Source organism: Phoca vitulina, unplaced genomic scaffold, assembly GCF_004348235.1.
Source record: "Phoca vitulina isolate PV1807 unplaced genomic scaffold, GSC_HSeal_1.0 scaffold2, whole genome shotgun sequence".
Taxonomy (NCBI): Eukaryota; Metazoa; Chordata; class Mammalia; order Carnivora; family Phocidae; genus Phoca; species Phoca vitulina.
The window spans coordinates 98,970,623-98,988,650 of NW_022589705.1; the positions used below are offsets into that span (position 1 = coordinate 98,970,623).

General features: G+C 63.0%; 1 protein-coding gene across 1 annotated transcript in view; it reads right to left on the minus strand.

Annotated features, from left to right (window-relative positions):
* PRDM16 (PR/SET domain 16) overlaps nt 1-18,028 on the minus strand; it is a 312,060-nt gene that overhangs the window by 10,911 nt on the left and 283,121 nt on the right. Inside the window, exons 9-13 of the mRNA XM_032395196.1 lie at nt 12,133-13,552; nt 9,303-9,387; nt 6,468-6,637; nt 5,798-5,875; nt 137-306 (exon numbers count right to left, since the gene is read on the minus strand). Coding sequence (XP_032251087.1) covers nt 137-306; nt 5,798-5,875; nt 6,468-6,637; nt 9,303-9,387; nt 12,133-13,552 — 1,923 coding nt within the window. The remainder of the gene's footprint in view (nt 1-136; nt 307-5,797; nt 5,876-6,467; nt 6,638-9,302; nt 9,388-12,132; nt 13,553-18,028) is intronic.

An 18,028-nucleotide genomic window follows, 5' to 3' on the forward strand; every position in this document is an offset into this window, starting at 1 on the left:
CTCCCTCCCCTCCCCTCCCCATCTTCCCCTCCCTCCCCTCCCCTCCCTTCCACCTGCCATCTCTTCCTGTGGCTCCCATCTTTCGAACCCTCCCCTCCGCGCTCTTGCACTCAGCGTAGCCCAGCGGCGGCCGCACCTGGTGCGTGCTCGTGCTCGTGCTTCTTGAGGTGCCGGTCCAGGTTGGTCTGCTGCCCGAAGCAGCGGTTGCACAGGTGGCACCTGAAGGGCTTCTCCTTGTTGTGGATGTTCCGCACGTGCCGCTGGAGGTTGGAGGAGATGCTGAAGGAGCGGTCGCAGTACTTACACCTGCAAGACACACACGTCTCAGAGGAGCCTGGACCCCGCCCCGTGCGCGGCCTCAGCCCCCACCCCCGGCCTGGTGGAGACCCCGGTGCCCCCCGTTTCCCGGGGCGCTGTTGCAGGGCAGGCAGGCTGTGCGGCCCGAGGAAGAAGCTGTCCTCTGCTTACTGACACGAGGGAGGCGGGCGGAGTTGGGATGTGCCGCGGGCTGCTGCAGGGGACCCTCTGGGCCCGTGCCCCTGAGCGAGCAGCGCCCGAGACCCTCCAGAGTCTCCCGCCTCCGCGTCAGGGTCCTGCTCGGAGGCCCTGCCCGAGGGCGCATGCTCCCAGTGGCCTCAAGGGGGCGGCCGTGCACCGTGGAAAGACCCTCCCGCGGTTTCCCCGAAGAAGGAGACCTGCTCCCTGGCCTAGAGACCCCCACCCTGCATGCAGGCAGCTGGCCTGGACCTGGCCGCCTTTTAGTGGGTTCTCGGGCCTCAGCTTGCCAATTCATGAATGGGGGGGCTCGGGGGCTGCCCCAGGCCCTCTTCAGCATCTGTAACTTCCCGGAAGGTGAGGTAGGGGCTCCCCGGTCTCGCTGCCTGTCAGGCCACCGCTGTTCTAGGGACCACACGTGACCACAGCCTTCGGGCGAGGGCACTGCCGGCCCCACGTGATCCCTTGATTTCTATGCCCCTGTGCAGAAGGTGACCGCCAGCCCGGCCGTGCGCTTGGGAAAATCCGAACAGGAAGCTCTTCCTCCAGACGCTTCAGTCGTGTCCACCTGAACATCTGTGACGGGAGCGGTGCCCCGTTGGGTGTGGGGCCTTGTGGGGGTGCAGCCTTCTCGACCCTGCTCACAGCCCCGAGGGCAGGAAAGGGAGGGTTATCCTCCCAGTTCGGGGAAATACCCACACCAAGTAGCCAGGAGCGGAGAGCACGCGCGAGCCTGGAGCTGGAGAGACGGGTGGCCCAGGGAGCCGCCTGCACAAGTCTGTAGACCCCTGAGCGGCCTTGCCGGGCGCCGGCCCCTCCTGGTGGCAGAAGTCCAAGCCCAGGCCGTATGGCTTCCTGGAGCGGCTCCCGCGGCTCTGAGCACGGGCCTCAGCTGTGTCCAGGAGCACACACGCGTGTGCTGATGAGCACGCGTGCACACATGTGTTGTGCCTGTGCGTCTGGGCTCCAGCACCCCTCGGGGCTGCTCCGCTGGGCGTCAGAGGCACATGAGCCCAGGAAACACCGTCCGCGTGCTCATTTATTTTCCATGTTTGGAAGCAAACAGCTCCTGCGACGGGACGGGGGCAGGCGGGCGGAGTCCTGGCCCGCTGAGTCTCCCTCAGGAGCCGGTCTACGCAGCAGGCCCCCGCAGGGCGCACGCATGGGGGTGCATGCTCTTCCAGAGGGGTGCAGCTTGGAAGGTGCCAGGGACCCGTCCTGAGTCTGGCGGCCGGGCATTCCCGCAGGAGGGCCCCCACCCACCCCGATCGCTCCAGCACAGGATGCAGGCACTGGGTCTGGAGCTGCGCCTGAGGACGGTGCGGGGCTGGGCCAGCAGGGCCGTGTGAGGCGGGCCTTCGCTCCTGCCCTGTGACACCTGTGCGGGCAGTCTGCGCGGTCACAGTGCACCCTGGGGGCCCCTGAGGCAGGAAGCATTAGGCTCCCACCAGCCTCTGAGCCTCCGGGGCTGTTAGCGCTGTGCCAGGAGCTGAGGTTTCTCTGCCCTGAAGGGCAGCTTTGTGAACCTGTCCGGGGAAGCCCGCGTCCTGCCTCATTCCCCCCCGGGGCTTGATGATGGGCCCACAGAGAACAGGGAGGGCCGCCGCCACAGGGGCTCCCGGGTTTCCCACGGTACGATTCTAGAGCTTTTCTCATTCAGTTTCCGGAGCTTCTCGGCCAAGGCCTTGCTGACTCTGGCTTCCTCCACGGTCGGTGAGCGAAGAGCCGTCTGAGATCTTTTCCCGAACGGCTTGGGCCACCGTCCCTGGCCTCCTCCTGAGCGACCCTCTGCCTTCTCTGCCGGTGGGCCTGGGTGCACTTGTGCTCGGCCCCGCTCCTCGTTGGGCCGGCTGAGCTGCTTCCAGTCCCCTGGAGCCTGGCGCTTTGGTCACGGCCTCTCTTCCCACGTCTCCTGATGTTCACAGGCCCCAACGAGGACCCGCTGTCCTGGAAGCCTACACAGGTGCCCTTGGCTGTTTTGTCTCGGCGTGCTCGGGGACAGAGGCTTGAGCCCTCCGCACAGTGGGGTCAGCTGTGCTTGGCTACCTGGTGACCTGGTGCTCCCCCACACAATGGTCCAGAAAGGAGGGTTTTTACATCCCTGGACGCACCGTCTCATTCTGTCACAGATGAATCCTTGCCCCCCATGGTGCCAGGCTCCCAGACGACCGTCCTGCTCCTCACAGCAATCGCTCAGGAAGGACCAAGTGCAAGGCCAAGCTGGTCTGGGTGCTCGCCCCCTGACCCAGACAACGGGCCTCCCCGGGGCCTGTCCACACGTGGGCTCACACACACCCTCGCACAGCATCCCTTGCCGTGTTTCCTTGGAAAGTCAGGGACCTTTTGACGGGCTCCACCTAACACTGCCGCATAGACTCCGAGCAGTGGCAGTTATGGGTAGAAGACGGGGTTGGACAGGATTGTTTCTTGCCACCAGAAATGGAGTTCTCTTTCCAACCTCCATGGGGCTGGAGAGGGGGCAGGGGGGAGCTGCACGTTAGATTTGCTCACAGAGAGACCTGAGTGTGGCCCTCTCCTGGTTTTAATCTGGATAAATGGCCCAGACCGAGAAGCCCATTTGAGATTTAGGGGAGCAGTGAGCCCTGGACTTTGGGGGGGCCAGAGTTCTCGGAGCAGTTGGCATTTGCATTGTAACTACGCTGACAAGTGGCTAGTGAAATTTATGGCCTTGCTGTGTAAAACGGCACGGCGTTGCACTCTCCACGGCAAGGAATGACCGGCCGGCCCTGGCAGCGTGCAGCCGAGGGCCTTGAGAGGACCTTGCAGTGACCGCACCCCCCCCCCCCCCAGGGAAGCCAGCCAGGGGGAGGCCCAGCATGGGGTGGGGGAGGGCACAGTGTCCTCCCCGGGACCCAGCCGGGCCACACCAGCTGTCCCAGGGAGAAACGCTCCTGGTAACTGTCAATGCAGGGGAAGGGAAGGCAAGAGGAGAGTTTTGAAATCCAGCCCTGAAAAACAGAACTAGAAAAGCAAGGGGACAGGTTTGGGCCACCTGAGGCAATAGGAACAGGGCCTCGCTCACGGGGAGGAAACGAGCTGAAGATGGAGAGTCGTGTGTCCCCAAAGCCAGAACCTCACATCCCGCCAGGAGCACGCAGGCCAGCCCATGAAGGCGCGCGCCCGGGGCGTGACCACGGCCCCGCCGGGCAGCGTCCCGAGGGACCCCGGGCGTGGCCGCCAGGAAGGAGGCAAGAAGCAGCCCCCTCATTCCTGAGTCCAGCTTTCTGTCTGTCCAGCCCCAATTGTAACAAGCCCTACCGGCCACAGCTTTAGAGAATGAGAGTGTGTTTAACTGCACCTTGTCTCCCAGCCTGAGGCCAAGCTCTCTAAGCCTGGAGAAGACATTAGCTGAGGACACCCGGCCCAGCAGGAGGGTTGACCTTCCCTCCAGGAAACACACCATCGGTCACACGAAAGGGTCTTTCTTTCCTGGAGTCAGGGCTTTGGAACCCATTCTGAGTGATTTTAGGTAATCTCAGGCAGAGACAGAAAAGGAAGAGTGTCCCGCGTTGTCTAGTCTGTCTGTCATTCTGCAGCCCGGGACAAGCTCGGCCTCCTCCGGCTCGCGAGGGGACTCAGGCGCGCACCAGTGCTGCACACGTGGGGCCGGCCCCGAGCCGAGCTCAGCTCACAGGGGCAGGCAACGGGCGCGTTGAATCGGCCTCGTTGGGGGTGGGGTCCTTCTCCTTTGGTGGGGCCTGTCCCCTGGACGGTAGGTTTCTGTGGATGGACGGATGGATGGATGGACTTTCCTCTTCCAATTTAAATTCTTCCAGTGACCCAAGTGAGTCCAGACACCCCCTCCCCGTGATGGCAAAAGGAGTCACACGCATCACACTCCCCATCTCAGGGCTGCCTTGAGCCAGATGAAGTCAGGATTTGCAACGCAAACTTTCAAAGCAATTATTGTTACACAAGTCGAAACTCGCAGATTGGAGAGAGCAAAAGAAATCAATGGTAATTAAATTCCTCTGTAAACACAGCCCGACCCTCTGGGGGCTCCTACGAGCAACACTGTCCAGAAGGCGGCTCTCATTTCAGGGAGGAGGCCAGACCAAGTCATTCCTTCCTTTGTGAGCCTTTGTGGAATCGTAAGCCACTTCTGGGGGGCGGGGGGTGGGGGCCTGTGTGTCGGGGACAGGCAGGGGGTACCCAGCTCAGTAGATGTGCTGTCACTCATCTGCCCAGGACGCGGCCCGGTGGCGGTCGGCGATGCCTGTTACGCCTTAGGGTGGGGCACGGGGACCACAACTCTGGCGGGCACCCCACGTGGCTGCCCTTCCCAGGGACGGGGATGCCCACCGAGTCTCTGGAGCCACCGGGGGACTCTGAGCTCTGTATGGCCAGAGTGTAGGAGTCTCATGCTGCCAACTTAAGGCCATGCCAAACTCCTTATTCCCAGCGGCTGCCGTTCACCAGACACACCCCGGAATGAGGTCTTGGCGTCTAAACCAGCGTTTTCCCTGATTTGCCTCGTGGTCACCACCACCTGGGTCTCTCATTTAAAATGCCAACTCTCAGGCCCCTCCTTGGGCGGGGTCCCCGAACTGGGGGTGTCACCCCAGCCCTTCTCCTGCCCGACAAAGGCCCCAGAGACCAAGGAGCAGGATCTGCCTCTCCCGGGGGCAGAACGGTCTGCTGGAGCAGCCGCGGACGCTGACTCTGGGCAAGTCATGGGGTCTAAGCCTCTGACTCTGCATCTTTGAAATGGGGATGATGCCCCCACTTGTGAACAGGAAAGGTGATGGCTCCCACACGGACTTGCTGTGTGGCCGCATCTCTGCAGACAGAAGCCCAGCACTGAGGGGACAGGAGGAGAGGAGACACATGGCTTCCATCCAGGGCTGGCAAGCGAATCCCTTAGGACACCCCAAGCCCAGGCTGGGACCCAAATTTGCACCGAGCTCCTTCTCCACTGCCCGCCCTGCCTCAGGCACCCACCCTGGCCCACCAGCCGCTATCTGGGAGTTGAGCTGGGAGGGGGTGGAGCGAGGCTTCTCCAACAGACCCCCGGGGCCCTGACTTTGGCCAGTGCTGCTCTCAACGCCCTGCCCCAGGCAAGAACGGCCGGTGGGAGAGCGGCACCCAGGCACCCCGCTCGGAGTCTTCAGGAAGCCCACTTGGGCACCTCCTGCCGAATCTTTATAACCCCCAGGGCCCAGGATGGCTGTGGGGTCAGGAGGGGGTCCCAGGGAGCCACCTGACACAAGGATGTTGGCTCCCACCCCTACCCTTCCCGTCTCACCGAAGCCTCCCCACCCCAAATGGGGTGGGCTCCTACCTGTATGGCTGCTCCCCGGTGTGCGTCCTCAGGTGTCTCGTGAGGTTTGCTGATCGGGGGAAGATCTTGCCACAGTACCTGGGGTGGAGGGGCAGGGGGACCGTGAGGCAGTCACCCCACCGTGGGCTCAGGTGCCCACATGCTTTCCTGGCGTGCTTCCTCCAACTCGGGGTCTAGGCCCGAGCCCCACACCTGGGGGGCAGGTGGGCTCGGCCGACTGTGGTCTGCTTCGGCTGTGCCCTTCCCCGAGCAGCCTGAGGGCGGCCGAGCTGCTCGCACGGTTAGGACAGGCTCACGGGCTGGGGACGGACACGGCGCGTGTCTCTCCCCAACACCGGGCTTTCCACCTGACTCCGAGGGTCTCAGTTAAACGCCGACCAGCCCCCCTCGACTTTGGGCCCTCTGGGTTCTGCCCGGCTAGGCTAAGGCTGCGTTTCCTTGTGCTCATGGAAACACAGCCTGCTGGGGCGGGGGACGTCCAACCCCCCCCCCCACACACACACAGGGGCAGCGAATGACCTCCACCCGTGAACGGACCACTGACTGCCTCTACACTGTGCTGTGTCTGGATGGTTTGTCCAGGAAGCCCAGGCTCACAGCCACAGCGTGGCACCTGTGGCCCCCTGGCCAGGACCACTCCGCCAGCACCCCCCTGCAGGCCCCACCTCACCTGCAAGTGTAGCGCTCCTTGCCCTTCCTGAGGATGGGGTCCGAGAGCGTGGGGGGCGGGGACCGGAAGTTGAAGGGGTGGTGGGGGAGGGGCTGCAGGGAGCTGCCCGAGTCTGCCTTCATGGCCGCGAAGCTCTCCAGCTTGTCCGTCATGGTCTCGATGGCTGACATCTGCCGGCAGGACAGTGGGCAAGACGGTGGGCTCCCCTGAGGAGGCTGGCCTCACCCCCCCGGGCACCCGAGGGTCCCCCGGGACCGGGCACGTCCCCCGCTGGGCCAGGAGCAGAAGCTCGTGCAGGCCTCAGGCTGTGGGTGCAACCAGCCATCTCCCGGGCTTCTCGGCCACCCGGCGGATACTCACACATTCTGTGGCCAGCCCTGCACCCGTCCTTCCCCGGAAGCCCCGTGTCAGCCCAGGGCCCAGGCTGGGGGAGCCGGAGCCAACCTTCGCCAGCCTACCTCTCTGCCTGTCGGGGGGCAGGTGGGGTGGGAGGCAGGCTCCGGGCTCACGGTGACACGTCCCCTGATCTGGAAACCCCCCAGCACCGCCCTGCTGGCCTGACCCTGGCCAGCACCCTTGGAGGGCTGGCTCCGTTTAAAGACAGAATCACATCCCGCTTTCCTCTTCTCCTCTGTCTGTCTGTCTCTCTGTCTGTCTTTCTCCCTCTCTCGAAATAAGACAGCTCCCTGCCTCCCGGTTAAAAGTGGCCCCGGGTCTGGGCAGTGGTGTCTGGTGGCAACGGGTCATGATCGCAGGCAACGTTCTCCGGGAGTCCAACAGCCTAGTGCCAGATGCTGCTAACGGAACCTCCAGAGGACGAAGCCCACGTGACGCAGCACGGGACACGGTGACGTGGACCAGAGGACCCACCTCTCCAGGCCTTGGAGGTACCAGGGGCTTGCTTGGGGAGGATTCGGGAGTGCGGCACTGGCCATTTCCACCCGGTGGGCAGAGTTGTGATCGGAGCCCCAGACGGCGCCTGTCCCCGAGGGCTTGGGTTTGGGGACAGGACAGGGCAGGGGATTGCTGTTCAGCTCTCCATCCCCCCGGGAATGCCTGTGCGGTCCTCAGAGGCACGATGCTGCCCGTGTGCGTTGCCTGCCCTGTCCCCGCTGACGGGCAAATGGGAGCTGCCTCGCCCCTCGGCTGCGGCCCCTCCACGGCCGGGACGATGGGGACCCAGGTGCAAAGACTGCTGCCCACCTGGCTCTGCGTCTCAGTGTTAGCTGCAGCCTTGAAAGTTTCTGGAACTTTCCACACAGAGACTCCCTGGAGCTCCAGAGGTGGTGAGGGGCTGAGGCCCGCCTTGCACCCCAGGGCTGCGCACACGCGTGTCAGGCCTCCCAAACCAAAGGCCCCGGCAAAGTCCTGCCTGGCACCTGACCACCGCAGGCTGATGTCCTCACTAGGAGTGACCCCGTACTTTGTAGAGGCCATCAGTCATCGCGCCTGAGTGGTGGCCTGACCTCAGACCACTTCATTAGGTGACCTCCTAGTCCTCCTCCCCTCCCCCTGCCCCGTGCTCTGGCCCATGGGCAGGCATGGGGGTGGCAGTGCTCAAGGGGGGAGCAGGCAAGAGGGACAATGGGCCGCCGGCCCCCTGCCAGGCCTCCTCTCCTCAGGCCTGGGTGGGTCTCCCTGAGGCCGGTCTGCAGGTCTGGCCTGCCCGGCCTGCTCCGCCTGATCAGATGTTCCCGGCCGAGCTCCCGCACAAACACAAACACAGGATGCGCCTGGCGGGCTTGTCGGCTTTTTCCAGCTCAACCCGAGGAAAATCGGGGGAAGTTATTAAGCTAAGCCCATGGCCCCAGCGAAACAATGGGAGGCGCTAAGTTTAGCTGTGAACCCAGGCAGGGGGCAGGTTTCACAAACTGGGGGTGTGTGTCCAAGGTGGGAAACACCGAGAAACAGAACAATGCCCCAGTCTGGAGTCTGGTTCAGGCCATCCCACAGTTCAGCTCCCAGGACCCCCAAGTGGGGTGGGGGAGGCTGTGGCTCAGGGGAGGAGGCTGGGCCCCAAGGAGGGAGCACAGGTGGGCCCTCGGGCAGGAGTTGGGGAGCCTCTGCCCAGCGCTGCTGCTCATCCCCGCGTCTGCGACATCCTAGGGGGACAAGGCCGGGCGGTGGACGGGGTGCCTGCAGGCGGGGTGTGTGGCCACTGCCCAGACTTGGGGGTTCTCTTTCTCAGACCCCCAACCTTAGTCTTGGCGGACAGCCCTGACCCCCCACCCTTGCAGCCGTGGGGGAGGGGGCTCCTCCTGCCCACCACCTCCTGGGACCCTCTGTCCTTGGGGCCAGTCCATCTGCTTCTGTCTTGTTCCCCATCCCCCGTGCCCCCTGTGCCCCCCATGCTCAGACCCCCGCCTCCTGGTCATACGTAGGTGTCCTGCTCACACCCATGCCTCCCGCATCTGGCCCCTACATTCCAAATTCTTGGACTCCCTGCCTCCGAGCTTTTGCCCACCGCCTTGCTGATGCTCACTGCCCCTCCGAGAGCCTGAGCCATGGGCTGGTGAGCCCTCCCATGGTCTGGGGTCTTTGGCCACCTCCGAGGCCGTGGAGGAGGTCTTTGGCTACCACCCACAGAGCACTACCCTCCTTCATCACACGTCCTGGCCCTTCTCACCCTCTTCGGCCTCGCAGTGACCCATAGGGCTACAGGGAGAGAAGCCCCCTGGGCATCTGATGGGCAGGGAAGCTGAGGCCCTCCTGGATGGATGCTCAGGGCCTGCCCCCTGCACAGACCTGCCCGCCTGGGCAGCCCGGCTAGAGGGTCCCAGAATGGGGGTCCCAAGGCATGCCCTCCCAGGTGGCTTGGCCCCCCATGGGTCTTACCTGGGGGTGGAAGAGCAGCGGGGACGGCCGCAGATACTTCTCCTTCAGGACTCCCACGGGGTCTGTCACCTTCCGCTTCTCTACCCTGCTGGACAACAACACAGAGGGTTACGTACCTCACCGAGCTGCCCGGGGCTGTGCAGGGACCGTGCCCACCTGTGCCCCCCCAGTCACGAGGCGGGGGCCCCTGCTTCTGGCCCCCGATTACTGTGTCTCACCTGACAGTGTGGGGAGGGTGTCGTGACGGAGCTCACCTGCTCACCTCCAAGGCCCCTGCCACCTGCCTGAACGCTCGCTCCACATCCTCCAGGTGCTCCCCAGACTCTCCCAACCACCCCAGCCGTCATCCAGGGGGTCCCCGGGGCCTCCCTATGGCTGCCAGGTAGGGTCTACCTAAACACTCGCAATGGCTGCTGGAGAGGACAATTCTAGAATATTTTCCAAATGCTGCTGACAACTCTGTTCCTCACAGAGCAAGTGGAGAAAGTGGCCGGGGCGGGTCCTGAGATCCCTCCGCCCTCCATCTCCCAGCAACGCCAGCCTCAGTCTCCTTGTGGCCACAGAAGTTCCCAAAGCACTGTCTGGGGAAACCCGCCGCTTCTCCGCACGCAGACGCGGCCCCTTTGAGCACACCCTGCACTAGCCGCTCCCGTTTGGTCCACGCGAGGCCCTCACTCTAACACACAGCTGCCCACCAGGGCTTGGCTGGGACAGCGACCAGGGCAGGATGGGGGGGACGGCGCAAGGAGAGGAGAGCATCCCCGCGGGGCCTGGGAACCCCGCCTGACCCCCAGCCTGGCCCAGGAGGGAGAGGATGAGGGGGAGGGTGCGAAGGGTCCCCTCCTGGAGAGGCAGTGTTGATTGTGTGGGGAGTTGGCTTGGAGGGCATCTTGCTCTGAAGGGCCTCCCCAGGGCCCCGTTCAAAGCTGGGCTGTGTGGGACTTGGCCTTTCAGCAAGACGAGCCTATAGCGGAGGACCTCCACAGGAGGGGCGTGTGGGGTCTGTGTCAGCTTGGCCCCTGAGCAACCAAAGCCAGCTGACCCCAGCGGACCACTGGTGGGCATGTGTGCAGTGGCCCAGCCGATCCTGCAGGCCAGGGTGGTCAGCCTGGTGGCGTTAGGGTTCCTTGAACCCGGGGGATGGAGAATGGTGGGTTATGTGTGTGAAGGGGGAACAGGATCCAGGGGCTGGCCTGTGGGGATGGTGCAGGGTTTTCCTGGAGTCACCCAGGAGTGGAGGAGGGCCCTGAACCCTAGCCCCAGGGCCCAGCCTGTTTTTGAGCAGTTGTGGTCACCCACAGCTTTGCTTGTTTATCTTGATGGGCTTGGGGGTGCAGGGAGATGGTGCACTCGAACATCTTGCTGGTGTCTATGGGCAAAGTGGGGGCCCAGGCATCCCCTCCCTTAGCCCATGGACCCTAGATCCAGTGGCCAGAGCCGGGGACACTCTGGGTCTCAGAAGACCCCTGAGAGGACGTGCCCTTCTTGGCCCCACCATCTGTTCTTCCAGCTTCCAGAAAAAGGCTCATGGCTCTGAACCAGGTGAGAGGGGGCAGAGGGGCAGAGTGAGGGCCTGGGGAGAGGGCAGGGAGGTCAGAGACAGAGCGGCAGGAAGTTAACTGAGAGCCTGCTGCGTCCGGCTCTGCAGCCTGAGCGGAAGGTCCTATGTCTCGGCCTCCGGTCACTGTCCCGTCGTCTGCACAAGGGCTGCGCGTCCCATGGGGCACTCTGGGCCTTGCCTGGGGCCCTGGAGAGTCTCATTTAATGGTCAGGCACTCTCTAGGCCTTTTGACGGCCACGTTTGCCCCAGAAAGCTAAGGAGCGCCTTTGGCAGGTGAAAGTCATGGCTCCTCTTTGAACCTCTGCTCAACTCCCTCAAACCGTCTATGGATGGCGTGTTCTGAAAGAAACACCTAGAGGGCCATGTTCCCCGTCTCCCCTGATGATGACGTCAGGCCCTGGCGGGAAACAGGACTGGCTGCGGACACAGGCGGCCAGGGCCACGGGGGCCGAGTGCAGAGGGTAGGACCTGCGACTGGCCTGGCCTCCCCCCGCCGGGCCGCTGTCTTGCTGGTATCATTCTGTCCCACGTGCACCTTCAGCGGACCTGGGCTCCTCACCCGCGCACCTGCCACCAGGCTGCAGCTGGCCCCTTGGGGAACGCAGGCCGCATGCCCCTGTGCTCCCTGGACACTGGGTGCACACGCGTGTGTGTCTGCACGCGGGCCTCTGTCCTACACGGGCATGGCCTGAGCCCTGCAGCTGTGCCCCGGGCACGGCCCCTGCACCTCCAGGCCTCCCTCCCAAGGCCCACCACGAGCACAGCCCTCTGTCCTCAAGGCTCAGCCGGCCCAGCACCCGCAGGACGCGCGTGAGGGGGCTCGGACCCCTCCCACCTAATAAACCCACCCGATTCAAAGCCCAGAGACTGGGGAGGGGGATTAAATTGCCGCCTCTCCCAGGAGGGCTATCAGAGGGGTGGGTGCTGATTGTTTGCAAACCCTCTGGAGCTTCCTCCTCCTCCTCCCCCTAACCACCCCCCCCCAGACCAGCAGCTCCTTCTCTGCTCTTCCCTGGGCCACCAGAACCCCCCGCTGTGGCTCCAGGGGGAGGTGGGGGCCACCAGGGCGGCCTCAGGGAAGTGCAGGTGCTGGGACCGGAGGACAGTTTTGCAGGACGCAGAGTTTGGTCCAGAGAAGACGGCTGGAGACAGTGGGGGGCCCGCGTGGGGTCTGAGGGGAAGCTGGGGGTCCCAGCGGCTGTCAGCCCTGCTGCCCAGCCGGGTCGAGGCCCCTTTGGGAGAGCAGGTGAAGGTGGGGCGTGTTAATACCTGTAGATGGGGTCCATGAAGAAGGGTGAAGGCTTGGCGTAGTGCAGGGCCGGCTGCTGGGGCAGCTGCGCCGGACATGCCTTGGGCAGCCCCTCCCCGGCCCCCAGCTTGCGCTCCCCGTAGATGTGGTTCTTGCGGGGCTCCCGCCCCCCTCCGTTCTGGCTGGCTCGGACGCGGCTGCCGATGCTCAGGTCCAGCGGCTGCTCCTCGCCGGACGCCGGGGCCGGGGGTGCCTTGGGCACGGGCAGCACGGGCTTGGCCTCTTTTGGTTTGGTGGTGAGGTCGAAGGGGGACTCGGCGCTGGGGCCGCCCCCCTTGAGGGCGTCCCGGGGCGACCTTGGCTCGGCCTTGACCAGCAAGTTGTGGGCGAGGGAGCGGTCCGCGAAGGGGCAGAGGGCCGGGGGGAAGTTGGGCAGGAACTGGAAGGGGAAGACGGAGTGGTAGGGCAGCGAGCCCAGCTTCTTCTCCTGCATGCCCACGAGGCCGGGGCCGAAGTACTTCTCGGCGATGGAGGCGATGGCCTTGATGGAGTCGCCCGCGGCGCCCGGGGCCGTCAGCAGCTGCTCGTCGGGCGGCGGGAAGAAGGCGTGCGGCGGGAAGAAGACTGGCACCTCGCCCGCGCCGTCCGGGGCCCCCGGGGGCGCCACGCCGCCGCCCCCACACTCGGGCTTGCCCTCCGCCACCTTGCTCTTGTCCTTGGCCTTGTCCCGGTCGCTGTCCGCGTCGCTGTCCAGGTCCGAGCCCGAGCCTGTGGTCGTGTCCAGGTCGGTCCCCGTCGTGGTGTTGACGTCCTCGAAGTCACTGCCGTCCGACATGTCGCTGCCCCTCGTCTTGAGCTTCTCGGCGTAGGAGTCCCCCAGGCGACGCTCAAATGTGTCCTCAGGCCCCGTGGCGGCTGTGGCGCCCTGGCCACTGTTGCCCACGGCAGAGACGAGGGGCAGCGCCGGGTTCCCCAGGGGGCTGGGGAGCTTGGCGTCCTGGGTGTGGTTCAGGGGGCTCTTGAGCAGCGGCGTGGGAGGTAGCAAAGGTGGCCGGGGGTACAGGGACGGGGGGAAGAGGCCCGGGAAGCCCGGAGTGAGCGCGGGGAAGGCGGGGGGCGCCGCCGAGAAGGGCAGGCTGCCCGGGTGCGGCCTGGACGGGAAGTACTCGTTGAAGCCCAGGCTGGCATGGTTGAGGTTGGGGGGGGGCTTCGCCTTGTCCATCATGGGGCTGGGAGTCAAGGGCAGGCCCGGGGCGAAGATGCCGCCTGGCGTGTAATGGTTCTTGCCCTCACAGAAACGTCGGTGCTTGTTGAGGGAGGAGGTAGTGCTGAACATCTGCCCGCAGTCCTTGCACTTGATCTGCGTGCGGCAGTCGGCGTGCATCCGCTTGTGCCGGCACAGGTTGGAGAACTGCGTGTAGGATTTGTGGCAGACCTCACCTAAAACATCAGCAGAAAGCAAACACAAACACAATATGAAATTACCAGGAAACCCTACGGCTGCGGGGGAGGGAGGCTGGGCCCTGCGATCCGGAGCCGTCCCTGCTTGTGTATGTGCACACACGTGTGTATATGTGTGTGCACACACATCACACTGTATGTGTGCATGCCGGCATGCACATGTGTGTAGGCGTGCACATGTATGTGCCTGCATGCATGCGTGTACATGTACCTATGGGCACGTGTGAGTGTGCACATGTATGTGCCTGCATGCATGCCTGCACGTGTGTACATGTACCCACGGGCACGTGTGTGAGTGTGCACATGTGTGTGCCTGCATGCATGCTCACACATGTGTACATGTACCTACGGGCATGTGTGTGTGAGTGTGCACGTGTATGTGCCTGCATGCATGCTCACACATGTGTACATGTACCTACGGGCATGTGTGTGTGAGTGTGCACGTGTATGTGTCTGCATGCATGCTTGCACGCATGTACATGTACCTACGGGCACGTGTGTGAGTGTGCACATGTATGTGTCTGCATGCATGCTTGCACGTGTGTACATGTACCTACGGGCACATGTGTGAGTGTGCACATGTATATGCCTGCATGCATGCTTGCATGCGTGTACATGTACCTATGGGCACGTGTGTGAGTGTGCACATGTACGTGTCTGCATGCATGCTTGCACGCGTGTACATGTACCTATGGGCACATGTGTGTATGTGTAGTTGTGCACACATTATGTGCCTACATGCATGCTTGCATGTGTGTACACACGTGTACATGTACCTATGGGCACGTGTGTAAGTGTGCACATGTATATGTCTGCACGCATGCTTACACGCCTGTGTGTACATGTACCACGGGCATATGTATGTATGTGTGCCATGAGTGTGCGTGCACGTGCATCTCATGTGTGTGCTGTGTCTGCATGCGTGCATGCCCACACGTGTGCTGCATGCGTGTGCACACACATGTATGTGTGTGTGCGCATCCTACCCTGGGGCTGGCCTCCAGGGACCAGCAGACTGGTGAGGACCACCTGTGCCTTCCCACTTGGACAGATCTCAGGTTCCTCAACCTTCCCCATTAAAGGCTGGGGTACGTTTGCTTTTTGTGCCATTCTCCCTGGGAGTGTTTGTGACATGGGGGCCCCGGTCTTCTGAAATCACTCCCAGGGTGGACGAAGCCACGGCGTGCAGCCAAGCGTGCACTTGCTCAGGCTCCCCCAGAGCCTCCCGCCACTCCCTGTCCCCCTCAGTGGCGCTGTCTCAACGGGGAGAGAGGAAACAACAACCGCCAGATCAACTCTCCTGCTTTCTGTCCCGGGAGAGGGGCCTCGGGGGTGACCGGCCCACTTGGGGGATTCTTAGGGAGTCTGGGCTTGGGAGCAGGGCTCCCGGTGGCATGCGGTGGTCACCGTCTGGGCCTGGCTTGAAGCTGGGGGTGGGAGGGAAGGCAGGCAGGGCCGTGCGGAGAGGGGCTGGCTCCATGTTTAAGGGCAGTGAAGCCTCCCCAGATTGGGATGAAGAAGCAGAGCCAGGCTCAGGCTGATGGGCCCTGGCCTCTGCCCTTGACAGGAGGGGGTGGTGCAAGCCGGAGCCCAAACCAGGACCCAGGTGCCCTGGGGACCCCAACTGGCCATTTCCCCCATGGCCTGTGAGTTGAGTGTTGTCAGTGAATCACAAGCTTTTCTTTCTTTCTTGTTTTTCTAACCAGAAAGGGAGGAACACACACGCACACACACACACACACACACACACACACACACACGTCTCTCGGCAGGACAATTTGCTTCCTAAATGCAGCCCGGTGGAAACAATGGATCCAGCCTGTTTCTTGTTCACCACAAATCCTGACTGCCTGGTGTCCCGCTATTCTCACCGGCGCTCTGGCCCCACATTACCGAGTTCTTTCGGCACAGTATCTATTTATGTTAAGGGCCCTGCCTTCCTGTCGTCCGTATGGTGGGACGTTTGTTTTCAAGGCTGAGGGGGAAGAGCACGGCCTCAATCGGATCAAATCTGCCCTCTTTGGGAGGAGGCTGATCCAGAGGTGCCAAGCCACGGAGCCGGTCTATAAATACACTCAGGTCACCCACCCGGCCTCGGGGGAGCCGGGCCCTACCTCAGCTTGAGCCTCGCTGGCCAAACACGTGACCCCTCGCTGCACCCCTGGCCCAGCTCCCCAGGGCCTGGTTTGCTCCTGCTGCCAACCTAGCTTGGAAACTGGACTTGACCAGGCCCTCCACCTGGGGCAGCTCCCGGAAGGGCCCCTGGGCCAGCACCACGCCTGGTCGTGGGGAGCCTGGGACCCTCCGTGCCCACCCCTCCGCTCACAGGATGGAGGGGTCTGGAAGAGATGCTGGGACTCCAGAGAGACCTCTGGGAGACGGAGGCCATCAGAGAGGCGGTCCTGGGCCCGGAATGCCAGCAGCCAGCTGGCTCAGAGCCGGCAAAGGGAGGTGGCTGCCCGCAGGGGCTGAGGAAGGCCTGGGCAGCCCATGGCGGCCTGGACGCGAGAGCAGCGACTGGCAGAGGGTGCCCGCAGGCCCTGGTGGGATGCAGAGGGGCCCTGACCGCTCACAGCAGTTCCCCGTCCTTGTAGGGCAAGTGCGTGGATATGCGCATGCACACACACACTCTAGGGAAGGTCCTTTTGTGGAGAGTGCCCACCAGGAGACTGACCCCCTGTGTGCCCGGATACCGCCCTCCCGCGCACCCCAGCACACACCCCAGCTCCCTGGCACATGAGGCACCGCTGTGAAGGAACTCTGCCTCGGCCGGGTGCTCAGCGAGGGAAGGGCTCCGGGGCTTGCAGCCCGGTTTTAGTGCAGATCCGAGTGTGTTGCGCGTGCCCCCAGGTGGCTGCTGTCTGGGCGCACTGGAGACGGCGTCGCCGTGAGCCTGCAGCCCTCCCAGCCGCCCATCTTTCCTGCGAGGGGCGAGGATGTGTGCACCCTCCGCACTTATTTGCAGAGCTGCTTTTCCGAGCCCAACACGGCCCTTTACTGTGGCCCAAAGCATGCTCGGCCGTGGCTTGCGGGACGTGCAAAATCACGTTTCACTTTCTGAAATCTTTGCCACCCTATCTGAACGACATGCCCATGCAGGCCACCTGGCCACGCTTGGGGTTTTCTCTTTAGCTTCACCCTTTAGCCAAAAGCCGAGACACCCAGGCGAGCGTGCAGCATGGACAGGAGCTGGAGGGAGCACCCAGCAGGGCCGGGCTGCCCGGGCTCTGCTTGTCCACGCCAGGCGTCTGCGCAGGCCGTGGAAACAGTGGGCTCAGACCCTGGCAGAGCGCGATGGTTCCTGGAACTTACGTTATTAAATACGCTCCAAGGAGACTTCACAAAACTTTGTGTCTAGGTGCTCAGAAAGGTAGCGACTTTTGAACCTCTGCACAATTTCCTGCTCCTAAGCTCACTTCAAAATTCCAAGCTGCTATTTCATGCCCCACAGTGGGACCTCCTGGGACCCACATGCACGGAAAGCAGGACATGCGTCTCTGGTCCCCGTTAAAGCCCCCCATCCCTGCCCCCACCCATCTCGCCACTTCCTGACACCTCCCAGAGGCAACAGGCCCTGCGGCACCACTGCTCCCGTCTCTCTCTAGAACCTGCCAGTGACTGGGGGCGGGGCACATGACCCATGAGACACTGGTGTCTGGGTCATCTCCAGCAGGGGACTGGAAGCTTGGGCTGGGGACAGCAGGCAGGAGGAGGGCATAGTCCATCCACGAAACAAAGGCTGGACCAGCCAGTCGGCGTGTGGCCCCAAGGGTCAGGGGTCCTGCACCTGAACAGCACCGGGAAACTATCCCAAGCCCAGGCCCGAAGCACCCAGTTACTCCTCCCACTGATGCCATGGAGTCCGAGGGGTTCCAGCCCCCCAGCCAGGCTCAGGGACCACAATCCCCACTCCGAAGTGTGGGCCGGGGCTACAATCCCCACTCCATAGTGCGGCCATGAACACCCGGTCACTTAATGTCCATGAGCCTCAGTTTCCTTCTCTGTCAGGTGGAGACAGTGTTGCCCTTCCTTGGTTGGATTTTTGAAGTATGCTATGAGATAGTGTGTGTGGATGATGACTCCACACAATCCATGTGAACAACCTTGCACAATCTCCCGTGAGATGATGACTCGGCACAATTCATGTGATGAGTCAGTATGACCTCGTGTGGATGATGACCCCACATGACCTCATGTGGATAGTGACCCTCCACGACCTTGTGTGGATGGTGACCCTGCATGACCCGTGTGGATGATGAGTCTACATGACCTCGTGTGGATGGTGAGTCTACATGACCTTGTGTGGATGATGATCCCATAGGATCTCGTGTGGATAATGAGTCTGCACGACCTCATGTGGATGATGACCCCACACGACCTAGTGTGGATGGTGACCCCGCATGACCTTGTGTGGATGATGATCCCGTAGGATCTCGTGTGGATAATGAGTCTGCA